We start from the raw sequence: 23,703 nt of genomic DNA, 5'->3' as shown, positions 1-23,703 counted from the left end.
CGGTCTGTTCATCTCGGATGAAACTAAACATATTTCGGTAAGCAATTTTAATTTTAATTTTAATTATATCCACTTTTAGGCATAACTTATGGCGATCCTCTTTCCTCTGTGTATTTCTTTCACGCGTAGAACGAAGGGTGAGGATTGTCAAACTGTTGTTTTACAAGCCAAAGATTTTGGATGAAAATTCGAAATTCGTCAGCACCAAAAACTTACAGTAAACGAACCAGGCGCTTTTAACATTGAATTACTCTGATTATCTGATGTCAGTATGCTTGATCTAGTCTATACGTAAGAAAATGATGGAAAAGTAAAGTCGGATTAATATCGGCAGTTGAATAGGAAAGCCGAAAGCTAGTCCAAAGTTGTAAAAGTAAACTTTCATTAATCTTGGCAATTGCATACGAGGAGGGTCACTGGTCAGTCTCAAAACCGAACCCACACTCTTCCTAGAACAGTCATGGACCCACACAATGTTCACAAGCCAAAAACATTCTCCTTCTATTAATACTCCTTCCTACCATCTTTCACTCCTCTGGCTATAACTATGGAAACTTATTTTAAATCTCCATTAACACAAAAACAGAGATGAACCCTGTTTCTTCTTCAATGATTCCATCACTCAGTTCATCAACAATCTCCAATATCCATCACCAATGTATCTCGACTTTCAAAGATCACTCATCGTATGTCTTCTCTCTTGTAATCTCTGGAAAATTTCTTTACAGTGGTTCTTCAGATAAAGAAATTTTACTTCACATTGCTGATCCATCTTCAAACTCCAATCAGAATTTATCATCGCAGTCAAAAGTCGTAGCAATTGGAGAGTTCGGTTCAGTAAAGTCATTAGTTATCTCGGGTGATAAACTCTTTAGCGCTCATCAAGATCATAAAATCAGGGTCTGGCAAATTCCTAACAATTTTAGTACTCCCCGTGACAGGAAGTTCAAGCTTTTAGCAACACTACCAACTCTAACGGATCGATTACTTCGATTCTTACCAGCTAAAAACTACGTTCAGGTTAGAAGACACAAGAAAACTACATGGGTTCATCATGTTGATACAATATCTGCATTAGCTTTATCAAAAGATGAATCATTACTGTACTCCGTTTCTTGGGATCGGACGCTGAAAATTTGGCGATCGTCGGATTTTACGTGTTTAGAATCAGTTAACAATGCTCATGATGATGCTATTAATGCATTAGTATGTTGTAAAAATGGGTTTGTTTTTACTGGTTCTGCAGACAAGAAAATCAAGATTTGGAAGAACGTGATCAAAGAGTCGAAGAGTTCGAATGCCCGAAAGAAGAAGAAACATTCAGTAGTGGCTGTTCTTGATACGCATAAATCAGCCGTGAATGCATTAGCTCTTAGTACTGATGGGTGTGTTTTGTATTCAGGTGGATGTGATTGTCAAATTTTAGTTTGGGATATTACTTACACTAATGATGGTGATTATGAAGACAATCAAAGTATTAATATGAGTTTAGTTGGTGCTCTTAAGGGACATAAAAGGGCAGTGTTGTGTTTAAGTGTTATTTCGGATTTGATTTGTAGCGGATCGGCCGATAAAACAGTGAGGATTTGGAGAAGGATTAACAATGGTAGCAGTTGTAGTTATTCATGTTTAGCAGTGATGGAAGGCCATAATGGTCCAGTTAAGTGTTTAACAACAACCATTGAACATAACTATAGTAACTCAACTACGATGATCACTAACAATGCATATCTTATTTATAGTGGTAGTTTAGATTGTAGTATTAAAGTGTGGAAGATTTTAGTTCCTTATTCTCTATAATGGAACTAGACTCATTTTAGTGATTATTATATATAACCTTTTATCAAAATTATTCATCTTAATTAATTTTCTTTTTGTATTTTTTGAGATTTTCTATAACTTTCAATGTTTTTTATTGTGACCAATTAACCACCATTAATACAATATTGGTTGCACAATGAATTAGCACATTGGTGGATATATGTTGCTTACGGAATCCGTCACGTATCATTGGCGTAACCCGTCGTACTAATTTTGTTTAATAGCTTATAACTAAAGGCAGACGTAGGATGGCATAAAATTAGTCCTATGAGTCATAGTAGTGTTCGCTTTCTTTTTGCATTCTTAATATTTTTCTATATATTATCCGGCGCATCTGGTTGGAGAGAAATGCTAGAACTATGGCAAATAAGGAGTGCACTGAAATTGGGGTGCACAACAAAATAAAGTATACTCTCTTTATTTGGTGCATTGTTTTTAAGAATTTAGAGAATCCTATTTTTGAAAGTGCTATGCTTAATTGGCCAAATTTATATTTTTCTTCTCTTAATTAGGAAGTACTCTTACTTTCTCTTTTCTCTCTTTGTATTTGTATCTTTTTCTGCGGGTGGAACAAGCTTTTTTGTACCTTTTTTTTTTCGATTAATAAATTTCTTTACCGATTAAAAAAAAAAGAAAAAAAATTCTATATAAAAGAATGGGGATCGGTGGATTTAAGTATAGGAATTCAGTTCTCCTTCTGATCATATATACTGTGCCTTTATTTTGTTCTTGCTTCATTAGGAAACCCATGGACATACATATTCTCTTGTTTTAAGTATTGTATTAATTAGCTTTTGGGTAGCTTTCGATGCCATATTCATATGTTTTGTGGAGATATTGATTTTTCCGACTCATAAATGTCAACTGATTATCAGTCTACTGTAGAAGCACTACACTCTCTTTGCACAAGGAAGAAGAAGGTTGAATATTTAAACATTTTTTTTAAGTATAGCCTAACTCATGTAGATCTGTTTAGTAATCTACGTTGACACCAAATTAGGGAAAAGCTTACAGGGGAGTTTGTGCTCTAGCCAACCAGATGAAGTTTCTCAAGACTCGAGAGGCTCTCGAGTAAACCCGGTTTTACCCTTAAAAATTGGAGGTGCATTTTTGTCCATCTAAAAGGCACCATGGATGCATATGTAGTTGAAGGATAGAAGTGTAGAGCCTATACCCTAAACTATATGAGGTATGAAACCTTAGGTTCACTTTATAGAGTACTCTGATATATTTTAACTTTACTAGTTTTAGTGCATGAAATATGGGTAAATTGGATTTTTTATTTTTTATTTTTTTATGGAAAAGTTCATATATTAAAAACTAGCAAATGTAATACAAAAGATTTACAAAATCATTTTTCTCAAAGGTATTAGAATCAATGCTAGATTTATGAATTTTTTGATTTAGTTTCTCCGACATGTGCTGTAATCTTTTAATCCTTGCCTCCTTTGCGATGTAGTCCGCTGCTTTGTTGTTTTTTCTCTTTATATATTTCACTTTCGCTTGAGGTAGATCGCCCAATAAGTTCCTTATTTCCTGCAAAGTATTTTCTGCCGACCACGAAAAATCAGTAGTAACCATGTTAATATTGTCTGCCAAAGTTTTGCAGTCTGTTACGATGGACACACTTGATAAAATATTTTCTTTTAGCCACGTAAGAGCCTTTAGCAAGACCTTTGCTTCCGCGTGGAAAGATGACGTTGCCCACTCCGAACCCGCAGAAAGATGAATGAAAGACTCCTCATTAGTAGAATAAAGGATGAACGCATATCCCATCGAAAAGTCCTTTTTGTTATAGGAGGCATCAATGAATATTATCCAATCCGAATTTATGTTGGACCAATCAGTGTTGGTTGATATTTTATTTTGATACATACTATTGCTCTGAGGAGTATTTGACGTGATGGAATTTAAGAAACTGTTGATTTGTCCTATTATGCTGACTGGGTTTGGATGGATTTTCTCAAAAACTACCGAACATCTATATTTCTAGATGAACCAAATTGTGGTGGATATTTTAACCTGATTATGGCTCAAATCATCTTCCGTAATCCACTATTTAATCCAATCAATAATGGTGTTGTGAGAGTTTCTGGGTATAATGTTGTGAAGGAAGGGACCAAACCAGACGGCTCTTGTAAAAGGACACTCGCAAAAGAGATGAGCTTCTGCTTCTTGCACTTGGTTGTTACATAATCGGCAAAACGGGTCGATTTCCTTATTGTGACCACCTAGTCTAGCCGATGTTGGTAGCACTTTTTGAGCTAGTTCCCAGATTAACAGTCTGATTCTTGGGATGGCTTGAATTCTCCAGATCTTGTTCCATGGGAAATCTAGGAAATCATTATTATCAATATCCTGTTTGGCTAAAAAAGTATAGACGTTTTTGGCCGAGAAATTTCTCGATTGATAGTGTCTCCATCTAATAATGTCTTGTTCATGGTTCCTTGGATTCAAAACTTGAATTTTTTCCTTGTCCTCTGGGTAGAAGAATTGGTTTAGCTTTTCCTGATCCCATCTATTTTGATCGGTTATTAGCTCTTGAACTCTTGTTGGCGCCTGTTCTTGAATGTTAGGGATTCTTTGGATTATATCCGCATTAGGGATCCATCTGTCTTCCCAGATTTTCACCGAGGCTCCATTTTTGACTTGCCAAATAAAGTTACCTTTTATTAACTCTAATCCTTTTTTTATGCTGGTCCAAATCCACAATAGATTCGAAGTTCTGGATTTCTCAAGAGGGTGGGAATTTGGGAAATATTTTGCTTTTAAGAGTTTGACCCATAATTGGTGTTGTTCTGTTACCAGCCTACTGGCAAGTTTAGTGAGGAGAGCCAAGTTGAAATGATGGGGATTTTTAATTCCTAGACCACCTTGAGAAATGGGTTTGCATATACTTTTCCAAGCCGTAATAAATCCTCCTTGTCTTTTTTGGCCATCTTTCTTCCACCAGAAATTTCTCTGAATGCGGTCGAGCTGATCAAGAGTTTCCTTCGGCAGAGAAAGGACTTGCATTTGATACGTGGGGTATGATTGAAGAATAGATTTTATCAAAACCGTCCTCCCCGCTTGAGATAACAATTTTGATTTCCAACCTTGTAGCGTAGAGTAGTACCGTTGTAACAAGGACTCAAAGTTGGCTTTTCTGTTTTTATCGAAGAAAAGTGGTGTACCCAAATATCTATCATTTTTCGTCATCAGCGGCACCTTTAATATTTTTGCTAAAATCTTTCCATGTCTTGGATGTATTTTTGGGATGAAATAGACACTAGATTTTTGAAGATTAACCATTTGTCCCGTGATGTTCTCAAATAGTTGTAATATCTCTAAGAGACTTTTTGCTCCCCTCATGTCCGCTTGTGTAAATAAAAAGCAATCGTCCGCAAAAAAGAGGTGAGAGATATTTGGAGCATCTTTGTTTATTTAGAGACCAGATAATCTCTTGTCTTCAATTGCCTTTTCAAGGAGTCTAGAAAGTATTTCCATGCATATTAGGAAAAGATACAGTGATAAAGGATCACCTTGTCGTGGGCCCCTAGAAGTATTGAAAGATGGTCCCGAGGAACCATTTAGAAGGATTGAAAAAGAGGTTGTTGAAATGCATTGCATAATAAGGTTAGTGCAGAAATCCGAGAAGCCAAAAGCCAAAAGTATTCTCTCAATAAAATTCCATTCAACCCTATCAAAAGCTTTTGATAGGTCTAGCTTCAGTGCTAGAAAACCCTTTTTTTTCTTGGATGTTCTCATCGAATGAATAAGTTCGTGAGCAATTATGATGTTATCTGTGATTTGTCGACCAGGGAGAAAGGCCGATTGATTTGGATATATTATTTTACCAAGGATGGGTTTTAGTCTATTAGCTAAGATTTTTGAGATGATTTTGTAAATAGAATTACTCAGGCTAATGGGTCTGAAATCTCCTGGAGTTTGAGGTGTGGAAATTTTGGGGATGAGGGTTATGAAAGAATGATTAAGATCTTTGTAGAGGATGGCCGAGCGAAAGAAATCCTGGACGGTGTTGGTTATATCATTTCCCAAAATGTCCCAGTTGGCTTTAAAGAAACCCAGTTGAAAACCATATGGGCCTGGAGCTTCCCATTGATTCATATTAGAGATGGTGAGCCAAATTTCTTCTTTAGTGGGAATTACTGTCAAAGAGTCATTTTCTTCGGAGTTGATGCAAGGGTTTATGATGGTAGATAAATCAAAATCAAAGTTGGTGTTTTGGGATGTGCCTATTTGTTGGAAGTGTTTAAGCAGCAGGGAATTGATTTGATCCCTATCCGAAATCCAAAGTCCAGAAGGTTCTCCAAGAGAATTTATCGCATTGATTCTTTTTCTGTTTGAGGCGGAAGCATGGAAATATTCTGTATTTTGATCATATTCTTTGAAGAACTTATCCCTAGAAAGATGGTGGTAATAATCATTTTTGATTTTGTACCATTTTCCTAGCTCCGCTTGTAGGTTTTTTAGTTTGTCGATTTCTTTAGCTATATTCCCGGATCTATGAATACTATCTATTCTATTATTTATGGATTTGATATTTTTGTGTATGTTCCCAAAAATATTTGTGTTCCAATGGGCTAAATAAGTGGAGAGTAACTTTAAAAGCCCAGAAAAAGAAGTCTCACTGGAGTTGGCAGAGTGTAATTTCCAAGAGGGTTCAACTACCGTAGGAAGTGTGGAATGAGTTAACCAGGATCGAAGACATCTAAAGGGTTTCTGAAGCCTATAATTTTGTGGATTCGAATCTAATAAAATAGGCGTATGGTCAGAACCAACCCTTGGTAGATGAGTTACCTTAGTGTCCAGAAAACTTTGTGCCCACATAACGGAAGTTAACGCTCTGTCAATTCTTTCGCAGATGTTTGCGTCACCTTTTCGATTGTTTGACCAAGTGAACGAAGCTCCCTCGTATTCCGCGTCTTGTAGTCCCAGAGAGTCTATAGTTTGAACAATGAATGATTTACTGCTGGAGATTGGATGATTTCCACCTTGTTTTTCCGCCGGATCCAAAATTATGTTTAAGACGCCAATTAAAATCCATGGCTTGGTAATGAGTTTTGCTAGCTCCGAAATATAAGTCCACTGTTCTATTTTATCATTAGTATCAATAGCTCCATAAACACAAGTAACAAGTGCTTCTAATTCTCCTAGTTTTAATTCAAAGTGGCACACATTAAGCTTTGAAGATATTAATCTCATGTCTATATTATTATGCCTCGCAATTGCTAACCCTTTCGCTATTCCCACAGAAGGCACAATAAATCAGTCATGGAAATGAGAGTTTTTTTAAAAGCAAATCCATCTGAGACAATGGTGCTTTTGTCTCGGCTAAGAAGACGATATCAGGTTTGTAATATTGGCAGAGGTATCCTAAATGATCTTTAGTCAGAGGATTGCCAATACCCTGGACATTCCGGGAGAGTAACCTCATAATTACAGTAAGCAATGGAGACCAAAGGCTAGCAAGAAAGCTTAGACAGAAGGGAGTAAAAGGAAGAAAAAATGGAAAAACAATGTCAAAATTTGAAAGGCAGCAGACAATGTGCAGTAAGGGACATCAAAAGAAGTTTTTTGGAGCAAAAAAAAAATGTAATTGAGCTAAAAACTATAAAACTTGAGATAATCCCTAACAAAGGGCTAAGGCACAGAGGCAGTAACACAATAACAGTGGCAAGGCAAAGGAAATAAAACAAGGAGGGGGAATATATTACAGATCCTAAGTAAACAAGCATGAAAGCAATAAGTTACAGAGGTACATGAATAAATTAAAGCAGTACAGGTAGAGAACTAAAACAACAGGAACTAAGATAATAAGCAGACTAAGCAAAAAAAAAAACCAAGAGGAAAAAACAACTACAGTACTAATAAAAGAAGGTTACACAGAAATAGAGTACCAATAAACTAGAGATGTAAAACTAAAAAATAGAGCAATCAGAATTACTAAGAAAAAAAACAACAAAGGATTAAGAAGGATAATATCAATAAAAAACCAAGGAAAAGAGCTCACGGGCTCTGATGGCAATACACAATAAATTCCATATTCTGCTAATAGGGTTGAGTCCTGATTCTTTAAGAGTTTGAGAAATTTTTACTCTTGGAGGTTCTCCAAGAGTAATTTTTATTACAGTTGGGTAAATTTTTACTCTTGGGTAAATTGGAATTGGTTGCCTAACATTTGATGAACTTTGATTGGCTCCAAATCGTCCTTTCCAAACAGCTCTTTTGTAAAGATACATTAAACTATAAAAGCCCAAAGCTTAATTACACCTAGCTTGTTGACTGGTTGTTACTTTGCGAGCTCATGAGAAATAAAATTATTCAGTCTCTATGCTTAATTCTAGTTTGATGATGCATGGTCCAACTGTGATTGTACTAAACCCTATAACCAAGCAAACTATACGTAGGATGTTTGCCAATAAGATTAATTAATTGATTAAATTAGTAAACGAAACAACTAAGGTAGGCTAAAATTGGAGTCCAGACGTAGCTCAATCCAAAGTGTTATTCAGCCATTTGTTTTTTTGTTTTCTTATATCAAGAAACCAAAGAAAAGCGAGAAACAACACGAAAACGGAAAGAAAGAAATATTATGCATAGAGTTGTATATGATTTACAAAATTGGTTAAAAAGATCAAAATCAATAATTTTTGGGTGAAAAGGACATTTAGATTTTGATACTGTTTAAATGGACAAAAATGTAAAAATAGCCAGGATGTAAACAGTTTCATCCTACCAATTTTCAAATACTTTTTCTTATTTTTAATTTACATCAGGATCCATCCAGTTTCATCCTTGCTATTTTTTTGGTGTCCATTTCACCCATAATAATTTTTACTCGTCCATTTGAACCATGTTTTAAAAATATTTGGACAAATGACCCATTTTCCGGATATGATTTTCATATAAAAACACTACTCAGGTAACTGGTATCATCATCATAACCTCACAGTGATATTTGCTTTATATTGACATATTACAGATTGTTTCCATTTTATTGAAGAATGACGAATTGGTTAATTTGTTTTCCGTTAACTTCTCGTGCATGTTATAGTATTTCAACACCAGGAGCGGAGCCAGAATTCGAGAAAGTGGTGCACAAATTACCAATCATCACATATTTCAAGGGGTGCAAAATGATTAAAATGACTAAAAATGGGATAAATTAATTCAAATTAGACTTGGGAGGTGACATTTGAGGGGGTGCAATTGCACACCCACCTCTCTACATGGCTCCGCCCCTATTCAACACCATAGTGTCTATTGAAAACTACCACAAACAAAATACCATAGTGTCTATTGAAAGTACCGCCAACAAACATTGTTAATTCATTGTCCCAGGACCTCAGTCAGCCCAACATCTTTGTCCCATCATGCAGAGCGAATTATTGACTCATTTCTACTTCTCACACAAGGGAAATAAGTTCAGAAAGGTTTCTAGCCTGACTGTTTGTAAATGATTGAAACTTTTTCTTGGTAGTTACAGCCTATATATCTACTAATTTATACTACATAGTTGGAGATATTATCATTCAAAGTAATTCGTATCATTTTATAAAACGTGTAAAACATAAGACAAGAAATGATTATTACCATCAACGTAATTCTTATCATCTGCCTCGACGCCAGAGATAAGAGATGGTTGTTGTCGTTTGAGGTAATTATATTATCCGTGAGAGATGATTGTTATATATGGTAACAGTTCATAGCATCAAGCAAGAAATGATTACTAATTCTTTGAGTAGTTCATATCTTTTGAAAAAATATAGTCTGTTGGGCTTGACCTAGTTTTTTGAACTCGGTGGGCTCCACCATATTGGTGGCTATTTGGAAGATCGTTAAATATGACTGTGCTTCGTGCCTCTGAACTTGGACTGGTCCCTCATCCGCCTGGTGCCACATACCGTATCCTCATGGTAGAATTCAGTTTGTAAAATTATTTGTCAGCTTTATGATCCTTGAAACAACAAATATGTTCGAAAGAACTCGATTAGTAAAAACATTTGTAGGAATCAATGACCCTTCAAACGAGAATGTGAAACCGTTTACAGTGGAGATGGAGAACCTCTTTGGAGTTTCCACTAACTATGGAAATGAGAGCTTTGTCCGAATTTTTTTTGCTTATTCAACATTTTGTGAAAGTCGATGAATAGTCGCTTCGAAAGTTAAAATTTTCATCGAAGTTGGTAACCAAATTGATAATTTGATAAACATTTGTTTGGCAAAATCAAATTGGTCAGAAAAGTTAGTAATGCTAGTTCCTTGAGTGGCCTACAGGAAATTATTGGCTTGACAAGTGAATCGAAACTGAAGAAAAAATTTTCTGGTCCGGCACACATGAAAATATACGGGAGTAAGTGTATTAAAATGAAGGAAACATGTAAATACATGGGGAATAAACCCTAAATATATGCAATCAAAGCCTAAAAATTCGTGCAAAAATCTTATTGTTAAATTGAGTGTTGTACGTTTTGTTACAAGCATCTCCCTGTTACGTTCATTTTGAGAAAAAGAGTTGAAATTATTATCAGGAGATTGTCGAGGTGAGATCTTTTTTCCGAACATCTTCGACACGGATTAAGGGAAAATGAGCGGGAAAAAAAGGTGTTTAGTCAAGAAAAAGAGTATACCAAAAAGAGGAAGTCTCATTCTTGGAGAGGGGAGTCAAGATACGACTGACAGTGAACATCATGATATGAGGCACAATATGAAAATGCGAGGGTCTAACAACCACACCCAACAATTCGTTTGGCAACCTGAGATGTGCAAGCTGCTAGGCACAGAGTGGAACCTCAAAAATCAGACAGAGAGTTTCCAACAGAAAGGTCAATTTTTTCTTCCAGATTGGTTGAGTCTTCTTCTGGAAGAATATCAAGATTTATGTACGTACTGCTACAATTATCGAAATCAATATCTTCACAAAGAAGTGCAATACTCTATTTTTTGTCTTCATTAGAATCATAGTGATCAGACATTTCATCAAGAGTTACAGCAAGACTTTTGTTCCCAATATATTTTCTACGGTAGGACACTCATTTGGAAAATGACCAAAACCTTTACACTTAAAGCACTGTGGCATATCCTCATAATCATCCTCGTCAGCATCCCTGTATTTAGGAGGAATGCGATTGTGAGGTTTACCTGATGATCTGGGTTTGTCTCTGGAGAACCGTTTACTTCTATTCAATAGAAGATCTCTAAACTGTCTCGTGATCAAGGAGACTGACTTGTCAAGATATTCATCTGATGAATCAGTCTCAGAAAAATCATCCTCAGAGACACAAACACTTTTACTTTTGTCAAGTAATTTAGTGTTCTTTTGTGCTATGAAGGCAACATCCTTTCCGATTTTTGATGTATGCTCATGATCAAAGATCTTTAGCTTTCCAACCAACGTATTTCTGGAGAGAACATCAAGGTTATTTCCTTCAACGATGGCATGCTTCTTAGAATCGTATCTAGATGGCAGCGATCTGAGAATTTTCATCAGAATGTCCTTTTCAGGAATAGTCTTACCCAATGCAAAAGATGCATTAACAATTTCAGATACTTTGTGATTAAACTCATCAAATGAATCTTCATCTGCCATACGAAGGTTTTCCCAGTCGGAATTTAGGTTTTGATTCTTGACTTCCTTTTCACTGGTATTTCCTTCAAATACGGTTTCTAAGGTATCCCAAGCATCTTTAGACCGAGTGCACGTAGTCACATGGTGCTGAAGATCTGGGGTAATGGCATGTATGATTGCATTCAAACCTTCGGAGTTTTGCTTTGCAGCAAGTATCTCGGCAACATCGTATGCACCAATATTCTTTGGAACAGTTGCATTGCCTATTGCCACAACGGGAGCATCATAGCCATTAACTACATAAACCCAAGATTGAAAATCACGCGCTTGAAGAAAGGTACGCATAGCAATTTTCCACCACAAGTAATTTGAGTCATCCAAGACTGGTGGTACGTTTATAGAGATAGCACCTCTGTCCATATCAGATCGCTACAAACACAGACTTGTAAGGTTTTTAACGTGTTTGCCTGCTCTGATACCAATTGAAAATGCGGGGGGTCTAACAACCAACAATTCGTTTGGAAATATGAGAGGACTTACTCCAATACACTTTCTAGATAATCAACTAGACAGTCAGACTAGATCTAGAGTAAAGTATATCAAGGAGTTTAATATCTATGTTTCACAATGCAATCAGCAAATCAAACAGATAGCATCTGTGAGCCTGATTATTATGTGAAATAACTTGAACGGTAGCAAAAACCAATGTTCATGTTTCAGTCAATGTAAATCAACAACCAAAGGTTGGATATTCTAATTGATTGATCTTAACGCACAACCTGTGATATTTCAATTATATAACAAAATATTATGCGGAAAAGAAATAACACAGACACCAGAATTTTGTTAACGAGGAAACCGCAAATGCAGAAAAAACCCCGGGACCTAGTCCAGATTGAACACCACACTGTATTAAGCCGATACAGACTCTAGCCTACTACAAATTAACTTCGGACTGGACTGTAGTTGAACCCTAATCAACCTCACACTGATTCAAGGTACAATTGCGTTCCTTACGTCTCTGATCCCAGCAGGATACTATGCACTTGATTCCCTTAGCTGATCACACCCACAACTAAGAGTTTCTACGACCCAAAGTCGAAGACTTGATAAACAAATCTGTCTCACACAGAAAAGTCTATAGGATTGCATAAATCTGTCTCCCACAGAAATACCCAAGAGTTTTTGTTTCGTCTTTTGATAAATCAAGGTGAACAGGAACCAATTGATAAACTGGACTTATATTCCCGAAAAACAACCTAGTATTATCAATCACCTCACAATAATCTTAATCGACTAGCGAAAAAAGATATTGTGGAATCACAAACGATGAGACGAAGGTGTTTGTGACTACTTTTCTATCTTTCCTATCGGATATATAAATCTCAAGCCAATATTACGATTGTACTCAATCACGATAGAAACAACAAGATCAGATCACGCAACTACAAAGATAATAGTAGGGTCTGGCTTCACAATCCCAATAAAGTCTTCAAGTCGTTAACCTACAGGGTCTCGAGAAGAAACCTACGGTTAAAGGAGAATCGACTCTAGTTATGCAACTAGTAACACACATGAGGTGTGGGGATTAGTTTTCCGAGTTGCTAGAGTTCTACTTTATATAGTTTTCAAATCAGGGTTTACAATCCAAGTTACCTTGGTAACAAAGCATTCAATATTCACCGTTTGATGAAAAACCTGGTTCAACCAAGCTAATATCTTTCAACCGTTAGATCGAACTTAGCTTGTTACACACAAATGAAATGTACCCTCATTTAGGTTTATGTAACCGTACCTAAACGGGTACACCATGTTGGTTCACAAATAGTTAACCGAGGTTAGCCATATGATTACTCTCATATCAACCTTATTCATCTTAACCATAACTATTTCAAATGACTCAAATGAAACTAGTTAAAGAGTTGTTCAATTGTTATATTCTCATAGATTATACAAGAACATAATTGAAGAAAAATCGGTTTGATTCACTCAAATCAATACATGAACATTATAGCTACGGTTTGCAAAGATTGCATTCCTTATTTTATAAATGTTTCAGTTCATGTACACAACCGATTTTAGAAAGTAACCACTTAAGTATGCGTACTTAAGTAACCGGATTTGAGTTTGGTTTGGTTTTCAAACTCAGCAGAAATTCACGGACGTGAACTTTCCGCCAGTATGCGTACGGGTACGCGTACTTTAGGTAACTAGATGAGTTTGGTTTGGTTTTCAAACTCAGCAGAAATTCACGGACGTGAACTTCCGTCATACTTACCCAGTCTGCGTCAATCATTTTGTACACACACAAGTATGCATAATTATGGTTCCCTGTTTTGGACTTATACACTAATGTGCGAACACATTATGCTTATATCCAAAGATGGTTACAAGATTCTAAACTCTTTATTTCAATCATTGAAACATTCTTAGAGGATGAAAATATACTAGTCCAGAAGGGGTCATTAATCACATTTTTAAATGACACATTAGTTACGTGATTACGATATTACAAGTAATTTCTGTCATATAACATGAAAAAAGCTGGGCCCACCATTTAACGTCAAAAAAATGTTATTCTTATACGTCATAATTTACTAGGTGTGTCGTCTAATGAGAAACTATTAAACCACGGAATAAGTATGACACATATATTAGTCTTTTATAAGCCCACCACTAGTTTTCTATTGGGCTCACAGTAGAGGCTAACCACGTTTATATCAGTCTGAAAATGGTTAGCCACCGGCTAACTTGTGGCAGCGCTATAATGGTCTTACCGCTTTTTTTTCCTGCTCGGATGAAGATGAATCCCATCCCACCTCGTCCTTATCACCCGATCCGATAATCTCTTTCATTTGGCTTTCACTTATCCAAGTTTTCTTTTATCCGAAACATTGAAAACCCTAGACGTTTCTCTGCAGAAAAATCCTTCCACCAACCATGATCTGACCAAAGCCTCGTAAAAGTCTTGAATTCGAATGGAGAATCAGGGATTCTTCTCATCCTCATCAGGTAATGTTCTCTCAGAGACACCTAAATTTTCCCAGTTTCAAAACTATTTATCTTTTTATCCTTCACTTCACCAGAAATTTCTTTACATCATTCGATCGAGAAGAGCATAGAAAAACCTATCCATCTACTAAATCCCCGTAAACCAAATCGATAACCCTCCATCCCCGAATCTCTCTCCCAATCTCTGCTCAAACAAAGAAGAAGAAAGAAGAAGTAAATTATGTTGATGAAGAGGGAGAAATGGTGAAGGCCTCGTTTTTCATTCTTCTGCTTAAGGTTACGTTCTTCTTTCAAATTTTCTTACAATCGTTGAAGAGTTCTGAAACATCTCTTTTTTACTTCGTTTGTTAGGGTTTTCAGCAACAGAAGATGATGACTACAAGTATGGAGATGAAGATGGAGATTTTGTGAAATAATAAGATGGTAAGAACAACTATTAGTCCTCTATTTAGGTTTTAAACTCTGAACATTGAATTTTGATTTTGAGGTTTTAGACTTGTTATCTCAATTGAATTTTGACAATCTAGGTCAATTTAATTTCAACAAAATTAAAGGTATTGGGTTTGTTATATATGTGTACAGAAGTTATGGTGACAATTTCCTAACAAGTTATGCCGGAACCTGTAACCTGTTTTGCAATGCCTTAGCGAATCGAAGAGACAGTAACGATTGTGAGCTTTTCTGGCAAGGTAATTGCTGATAAATTTTGTTGCTCCTTGATTTAATTTAGTGTTTTATGGATCATATAGGCATCAAGGTTCTAGTGTTTAATTTTATTGTATTATATAATGTATATATATGCAACAGAGCTGACTGCTTATGAGTAATTGCAATTCAAAGAACTTGTAAATGGAACATAAAGAGGAATGCTAATATTCACCACTATTAGTTCTGTTAGATATTTGTATTCTCTGAGGTTTTCATTAAAATTGTGATGTTATGGTACAAGACCAATAAGAATCTCATGCTTGAGGTGGACTTTGAGCCATTCAGCGCTTTGTTTTCTTCCATCTCACTTTCCAAATCTATTGGTAATGGTGTGGACCATGTCCTTTGGTTTCTATGTGGCGACTAATTTCAGGATAGTTTTTATTCTAGTTTCAATTTTAAATTCCGCGGTAAGTCAATTTAAGTCGTGCAAAATTTTAAATTTTGTTCACATGTTTAATTGTAGGCAAGTGATGGTGACGGAGCTTAAATGGAGGCTAAATTTGTTAAATACTTAACTGTGCATTGATGGAAACTAATTTATAAATGAACTACAGAATAGGGTTGCTACCTCCTCCTTACAATTGTATTTTGGAGGCATTTTAAGGAATCTTCCAAGGATTTAAGAGTTCTTGAAAGACCCATCTTTTGCTGCCATATGCCCCTCACATCCTCTTGTTCTTACGAGAACATATCCTCAATTTAATTAGTTTGAATATAAACTGCTTGTTGTTGTGTAAGGTAAATTTTATTAAGTTGCTGACAGTGTCTATGCTTTATGCTTGAGCAGGAATCGATGATGTTTTTGTAATGACTGTGATTGGGGTACTTGGAGAGATCCAAATTGGATGAAATGCCCAGCGGCGGTGTCCTTTGGTTCTGGAGGAGAACTTGTTTCATATAAAAATAGTCATTCAGCTACCAATCCACCTACTGGAGGTTCCGAGGTATGGTACGACTTATTTGTTGCTTTGTTCCGCTTCTTTTGGAATATATTGTTTATTTTTTTCATTCTCCTGGTTTACATACATAAATGAGTTATCGACTTCAGTTGGGTTAGCCATTCCACTGAATTTGAAGCTGCAATTCAAGATGGAAAAATGATTTTATTTTTTTCTTCTTTGGTATTATTCGGAGGTTTGACTTTGCAGCGAAGGCATTGCAATTGACTATGCTTGCCTCGATTTAGTTTTGAATATAGTTGGTTTGAAACTTCGAATTATTATATTAACTAGATAGTGGTTACGTAAAGTAGCGGCTCTAGTTATAATTCTACTAGGAAAACTACACATAAGTTATGACTCATTGAGGAAGAGTATAAGTTTGTTCGTAGCTGGATTGTTTCCACTTCTTCGTTGTCTCTCTTAAAAATGTCTTCCTGTTTTGGTTGTATGCCTTTGCTAGCTGCTGTAACATTTTGTAGCTTTGATGTTTGTTGAAAGTGTTCAGAGTGTTTTTAAACTAACTTGGCATCTTCTTACACAGGATACAGGGATTATTCGACCTTCCCTTAATGTATTGATTGATTTTTGAGTAACTGAGGGGAGCTGTTGCAAGTGTTTTTGTTGATTTTACTACGCCACCCAGCAATGCCGAATATAACTGCCTCATTAATGTTATACTGGATCCAAGTGGATGTTGTACGATGCAATACTTTGGAGATGTGTCACTAGGTCATATGATTATGAGGCATAAAACTTTTGTAATCCTATAGGAGAGACTAAATCAAATGTAGAGTAAGTGGCAGTCATAGTAGATTGATTTGTTCAGTGTGATTTTGAGTTGGAAATGCAGGATGAATTTATCCTTTTTTGGTTGTAATGTAAAACTTCATCTTTTAAATGTAATTTATACCAGATTTCAGATTCTATTTCCGATTCAGCTTATTCAATTCCAAATTTAGCATTGTCTGATTCACTTTAAAATACGAATTCAGCAAAAAAAATTAAAATAAATAATAATAATAATCAGGATATCCATTAATTGTAATTTATGATATTAAATGACAAGAAGACACCGTTACTCTAAATAACAAACCATTTTTGTTATTCTTAATTACAAACTTTATTTGTCATTCTTAATGACAAACCATATCCGTGATTTTATATAATAGTTTTATTTGTCATTTATAAAGAGTCGCACCAAATAAATAACGGTTCGAATGACAGATGAAAACCGTGATAAACGATGTTTTATAACAGATTTTATTCGTCATTTATAGCCCCTTCTGGATATAGCCGTTTTCACACACTATTAGCATCAAAACAATTTTAAAGATATTGAAATAATCATTATCGAAACATTCCAAGTCTACACCAAATGATTGTATCACACAAACCATATAAGATGTTACTCTGGCAATTTTCTCATGATATAAGATGAACTTGGTCGAAGTGAAAGCTTACCAACACATATTTCGAGAAATATGTAAGCGAGATATACTCAGCTCGAAATCTCAAATGTGTATATAGAAAACTATATTGTAACACGACTTATGTCTCAATATAGGAGATAGTAGAAATAGACTTTCCAAGTGATAGATGAGTTTAAAGTCTCCACATACCTTTTGTTGATGAAGTTCCACAAGCTCCCCTTAGTAGTTCTTCGTCTTTAAATGATGAACACCGTGAAGTCTAAGCTCAACTACACAATCTATGTCCTAGTCCGAGACATCTATAAATAGGCTAGAAATCAAGACTTATAGTTTTGATCACTAACATTGACAAACATGCTTGAGATAGCAACGCATGCGAGTTCGACCGAGCAGTGCTCTAACTCTTAAAAAACATGATTTCTGAAATTCGCACCGGAGAGGTGATGTCAATGGAAGAACAAACCGACTTTTACAACCAGTGGAACGAAGTACTATCACACAACGTTGTGGATCCAAGCTACCACAAGGCAGTTAAGAAGAGTCGACAACCAGGTGAAGGTTCAACTAGAGCCGTTACTATATTTTCACCAACCGGAGATGACACCCAAAGTGAAGAAGAAGGCCAAGAACAAGCTCATAGTTTGAGATGTGGTAAAAGAATTCGTCGTAATGGTCGTCGTGCTTGAATGTTTGAAAAAAAAAACTCTTTCAAGGTGTAAACATTTACTTTTAGTTATGCATTTTATATGTTTGGTTTGTAGTACACCTTGATGGTTATAGTCTCTTAGTTTTAGTTAAGGAATTTCGTAGTTTAGTTTATGTGAAAACTACAGCCACACCCATTTTCCAGATTTTGGACACTGTGAAACCCACCGACAAAAAAGTTCAGGTGCGCACCCATTTCTTCGGTAAAAATTATTCCTAAACCCAGAATTTTGTTTCTGTTTTTTAACAGTTCAATATCCTCTTCTCTGTATCTCTCTTTGTGTCTCTCGAAATCCAAAGCAAGGAAGGAATAAGAAACTAATCAGAAGAAAATCAGAAAAGATATTTTCTCTCATGGCGAACTAAATAGCAGATCTAAAATTTGATGGAGAAAGATCATGATGATGGTGACTGCCGTTGAGTTTTCAACCACCACCGAGTTAATCAATTCTGAAAACGCCATCGAGTTTCCAAACAACCATCGAGTAAATCCGAACCCACCACCAAATCCTATCGTCATCCGAAGATACTACTACCTTATACATCAATTGCCGAAGTCGATAAGAAGACATCGTAAAGAACTCATCCAATTTTTATCCGTAGTCTCCATTATTAGCTCTACTATTTCCATACACAACACAAATCACCACCAAGACTTCAATTAAAGATTTACATACATCACTTGTTTGAACGAAAGTAAAATCTGGTCTTCGTTTAATATTTCGGCACACAATTCCGACGGCGTATGACCCAATTTTTTGCTTCGACAACCATCGATTCAACACCATTTTTCACAAGGCTCTCAAACCCCACGGAAACAACTAGTAAACCCAAATCTCCGATCTCTTGTTGTTGTTGGAGAAGGTCTTCATCTGTGTTCTTCAATCACCCATATTTCTCACAAACTTGTTACCCGAAGCCGTGTCCTGTACATGAACACCCGAAAATGATGAAGTGAAAATTAAGAAATTTTATTTTGTGTAGAAAAGAGAAATAAGACTTGGTGGGAAGGTGGACACGTTCCACTTATACTCTCAACACCTGGCGCACCATTTGTTTGCCAAACTATATCTACATGTTAATGTCCACCTCTCAACAGCTGGCCCAGTTATTTTCTTTTGGAGATTACCAACACTCCATCACCCTATCGGCACCCGAGGACGCCACTACAGGGAACTGATGTCACTGCCAAGGATTTCTGAAGCTTGAATCTGAGATGCTGAGCTTGGTGTGAGTTGGTTGTGGTGCAGGTGTTATGCATCTAAAAAAATTTGTTGCATAATTTGTTTTGCAATCCCGAAAATGGTTGCATAACACGTTATGCAGCTATTATTGTAGGTGGATGACAAGTTATGCAACTTTTTTTTTTTTGCATAACTTGTTATGCAGTACAGAGAATGGTTACATAACACATTATGCAGCTACTTTTTGTTAGTATTGAAACCAACAAAAAAAAAGGCTGCATAACACGTTATGCACCTATAATAATATCTGCATAACATGTTATGCAGTCGAGAAAATGGATGCATATCCGAAAATATGACTGCATAATGCATTATGCATCGATAAAATTGTTGCACAATCTTTTATGCATCAATTTTTTTATGTACGCACAAAAATCAGCCAAAACAATGGTTACATAACTTGTTATAGATGCGCTAGAAACTAAGAAGTACTTGGGCGATCACACTAACCACGACTAAGAATTATAGACCTTTGTGGATATTACCATTACTGCATCGTTGCAATTCGTCCGACCACCTTGATGCTTGCTCCAGCTGGGAAAAGATAACTAGTGTTGTTCTTCTTCCACTTCCAAACAGAATTTTTGATCAATGACAATAGACATATCGTGTTCTTATATGGGTACAGAAGATTTTTCCACTTGAAGAAGAAGGTTAGGATGTTGAGTATGAGGATAGAGAGGATGGTGATGGTGGAGATGAAGAAAGTGAGAACGATAATTAGGATTGGATGGGCATTTGTAATGATTCGGATGGCCCCTTCAAAATAATTGAAACTTATCCTTTTGTTCCAGAGCTTGACAGAACCCCCCTATGAACTCGTAATGATCGGTCTGCGCTATCACTTATCGCTTATATTAACGATAATAATTTCATTATCATGTACAACAAAAGTACTTACGGTTCATTACGATATTTTTTTTAAACCATCTCGGTATAGAGTTCCTTAGTTCAGTAACAGGAAATGGCACGTCCATACGGGAGCAATATTAAAAAATCCCGTCCCTGTCTGAACCATTACAACTATTTATCTTGTCAAAAAGTGAGTATTTTTGTTTTGCATACTAACTTGTCATTCTTTTTATTTCAGAAAGATAGAGTTCAGACTCTTTGGGGAACACGGCATGGAGAACCATTCGAGGAAGAGATACGTTATATGTATTTGAAGACATATGCTCCGAGATTCATTAGAGCGTCATTTGTCGAGATTCATTGAAAAATAAGGTTAAACAATATTAGTAATGCGTTATTGAAGTTTTTAATTAATAGTTTGATTGAACTAAAAGAATGTACTCATGCTACCTACGATTAATGAGTATGGTTATTTGATTTGCTTAATATGTCGTCGAAGAATGTCCAATAATTCTATTTAACAGATAGTATCGAGCTAATCGAACCTGGTTGAGTTTTAGGTTCGGCTACCTTTATTTTAAAGCTACCATATCCGAACTTTACTATGTTTTCCACAGTTTTCGAGGAACGACTATATGTTTCAATAATGTATCTATTAGACACCTATATCCCATATAGATATCTATTATTAATTCACATTTCAAAATAAAATCTCCTAAAATTATAGTTCATGGTCTTAAATTTACTCTAGGTAAAAATTTATCTCGTTGTAGACTCAATATAATGTACTCAAAGAGGGGTGAAAAACAGTGGGGGAGCCATGCATTGACTAGGAGCACAGTTGTTCTTCCTAGTTTTTTTTGGCAGATATGAAAAACAGTTGTAATACATCAATATTTTATTTGATAATGTAATATTTGTCCCACTGATTTTTTGATGATAAGAGATAATTTAGGATAAACATCCATATTTATCTTTTTGATTAGTCAGACATTCCCATTTTATACTTCATACAGTAAACATCAAGAAAGGAAAGGAAAAGATAAAAATGGTGGGACGCAAGATATGCTTTAGGAGCATAAATTATTGTTTGAACAAAAATGACTAATATTTAATCGAAGAATTTTATAACCCTGAGTCTCACATTTTGTAAAAAAATGGTTAAAAATATTTTTGCGGCCTCCGGACGCTATTCAATGGATTTAGTATTATCTTTCGTTTTATATAGTTGTCCTCCCGACCAAAACATCCTGACCCCGTCACTGATAAAGAACGACGACAAAATAGTTTAGTCAGTCAAAGTTATTGCGGTAAAATTCATAAAAACTTTTTCTCTTACATTGTAACCCTCATAACCGCGCTCGTGCATCATTGTTTTATCGATTTGGAAAGATAAGAGAAGGAGTTAAAGAATTTATAGATTCAGATAGGATTGTGAAGCGATATCAACTTAGGTATGAAAACACCGATGAAATTTTGTGAGATCTCAAAAGGAATAAAGAAGATGAAAAGTAAGGAATTCAACTACGAAGCTCATTTCGGCATCCTTAAGAAGTTTTCCATAACACGTTTCAGATACCGAGGATGTTAAAAATTAGTAATTGAGTATTAGTAGCATAATAAATATTTAGTTTCATCTTTTTAATTTAGATTTAATAATAATAATGGTCGTTGGTTTCTAGGCTTTTATTTAGTATTAGCAGCATACTGAACTTGGTGTGTTACTTTTAAAAAAATTCAATCACGAATATTTGGTTTTTGTAGTTTTGATGTCCAATAAATGTATGTTAGTGGTAGGTTCGGCAAGGACTAAAAAACTGGGATCCATCTGAGCAAGCACAATTAACTTTTTGTTGTTATTCGACTACCTTCTAAATTTTTGCTCCTAGCCAAACTTCTAACAACATGTAGCATGGTAAAAGTTCCACAAGTTCGGCTACCTGAAAAATTTATCCTCTTAGCTGAACTTCTGATGATACATAGCCTGGTAAAGGTTCCAGAAGTTCGACTACCTTCCAGATTTGTTCTCCTAGTCGAACATATATCTTTAACTTCAAAAAGACAAATTTGTTTTAAAAGTTCAACAATATCAGAATAAAAACGTAGTTGTTTTTCTTAGCTAAACTTAGATAAATATATCTGCAATCATTAGAGAGAAAAACATAAATTTAAAAAATAAATAAAAATGCGTTCATTCATAATATGATTTCCAAATCACATTTAAATTCATAATGTGATTTACTCGATAATAATTGGCTTGGAATAAGTTATTTTCTCTGACATTTTCAAAACACTTCACATCTCCATGTTTTGCTCATATAAATTGCACCAACTCTTCATTATTTCAGGGTTAAATCCTTCCGAGTAAGAAGTTTTGCACACCAGAGGCAGTGGACAACCAGATTCTAACCGGAGGCCAACAAACTGGTTGCCTTCAACCAATGCAATCACCACTCTTCTATGTTTAAGTTGGTCGACACACATGCTTATTTTTGGGGTGAATGTAGCACTATCACCTTTTGAGAAATAATGAACCACACAATTAAATACAGAGACGATTAAGTGCTTATATATCTGCATGCACGTCCAAAGGCCCTTATAATATTACTGCCCCGTGTAAACGATATTGAAATTTAACAAACTCCTTGTTGATCCCCATAATTTGTTCTTATCATCATTGTCTTATAAATGCGGGTTCTCTTATAGTTTCATCAACAACCTTTTCCTAAAAAAAGTGATTTCAAACCCATTATATTTCTTGGCACGATATGTAAAGATCCCTAGTTATTTCAAACCCATTATATTTCTTGGCACAATTACCCTCCGGAGTGACATCGTCGGCGGATATGAGGTATTCGTGAATGAATCGATTAGGTCTTCCGTGAACCTTATATCAACCATAGTTGGTTTATCATCACTTGCTTGACTCTTGTTTTGGTTGGGAAGCATGGGATCCTTTAGCTTCATTTCTCGGGGAGTTGGTTAGATCGGTGCGGTGGAGTTGGTGGTCTTTGTGGAGGGGAAACATCATATTTTTTTATTCATATCTCGTTCACTTGCCTAGACTTTTTCCTCACTACTCCGACCCGGTTTCTTTGATTCCTTCACGTACATCGTTGTGGTGTACTCGTGGGTCGAATGATCTCTATATCTGGCGTTCATGTTAGCGTGCTTCTTAGCCAACACATTCACAAACTTCTTTATTTGCTTGCTTGTTTGTTGTTTGTCTTACCTTTGGGTTTACCCTTTTCTGGTTTATAAGCATTCTTTGCAGTGGGATAAAAGATTGTCCTTGTTCATCCCAAAATATTGTCGTTGGAGTTTGGTCATGTTGCGGTACATCTTGAGTACAGTTCTTCCAAGTTAGGTGTCCCCAAACTCTTCTCAGGGCTCTTACGTTAAAGAAAGGATGAAAC

The 23,703-nt window shown here is 35.8% G+C and overlaps 1 protein-coding gene and 1 long non-coding RNA gene across 6 annotated transcripts; both read left to right on the top strand.

Moving 5' to 3' along the window:
- Positions 1-554: 554 nt before the first annotated feature.
- On the top strand, positions 555-1,849 carry LOC113343622 (protein JINGUBANG-like). The gene has a single exon (XM_026587747.1). It carries the CDS (start codon positions 589-591, stop codon positions 1,798-1,800), a length of 1,212 nt encoding a protein of 403 aa, XP_026443532.1. The 5' UTR covers positions 555-588; the 3' UTR covers positions 1,801-1,849.
- A 12,358-nt stretch (positions 1,850-14,207) lies between these two features.
- LOC113343638 lies at positions 14,208-16,979 on the top strand. 5 transcript variants are annotated; one of them, XR_003357339.1, is made up of 6 exons: positions 14,208-14,404; positions 14,479-14,647; positions 14,756-14,827; positions 14,987-15,093; positions 15,579-16,059; positions 16,598-16,979. It is a non-coding gene; the product is annotated as an uncharacterized LOC113343638 (long non-coding RNA). The 5 variants fall into 5 exon arrangements; XR_003357337.1 differs by having other exon boundaries at positions 14,208-14,647; positions 15,579-15,675; positions 15,903-16,059; XR_003357336.1 differs by having other exon boundaries at positions 14,208-14,647; positions 15,903-16,059.
- Positions 16,980-23,703: the final 6,724 nt, after the last annotated feature.

This window comes from Papaver somniferum, unplaced genomic scaffold (assembly GCF_003573695.1).
Source record: "Papaver somniferum cultivar HN1 unplaced genomic scaffold, ASM357369v1 unplaced-scaffold_65, whole genome shotgun sequence".
Classification (NCBI taxonomy): domain Eukaryota; kingdom Viridiplantae; phylum Streptophyta; class Magnoliopsida; order Ranunculales; family Papaveraceae; genus Papaver; species Papaver somniferum.
This window is presented reverse-complemented; position numbering and strand designations above follow the sequence as displayed.

What these genes read in the sequence shown, in the direction of transcription:
- LOC113343622 (XM_026587747.1), top strand. Translation starts at nt 589, where the DNA reads ATGAACCCTGTTTCTTCTTCAATGATTCCATCACTCAGTTCATCAACA.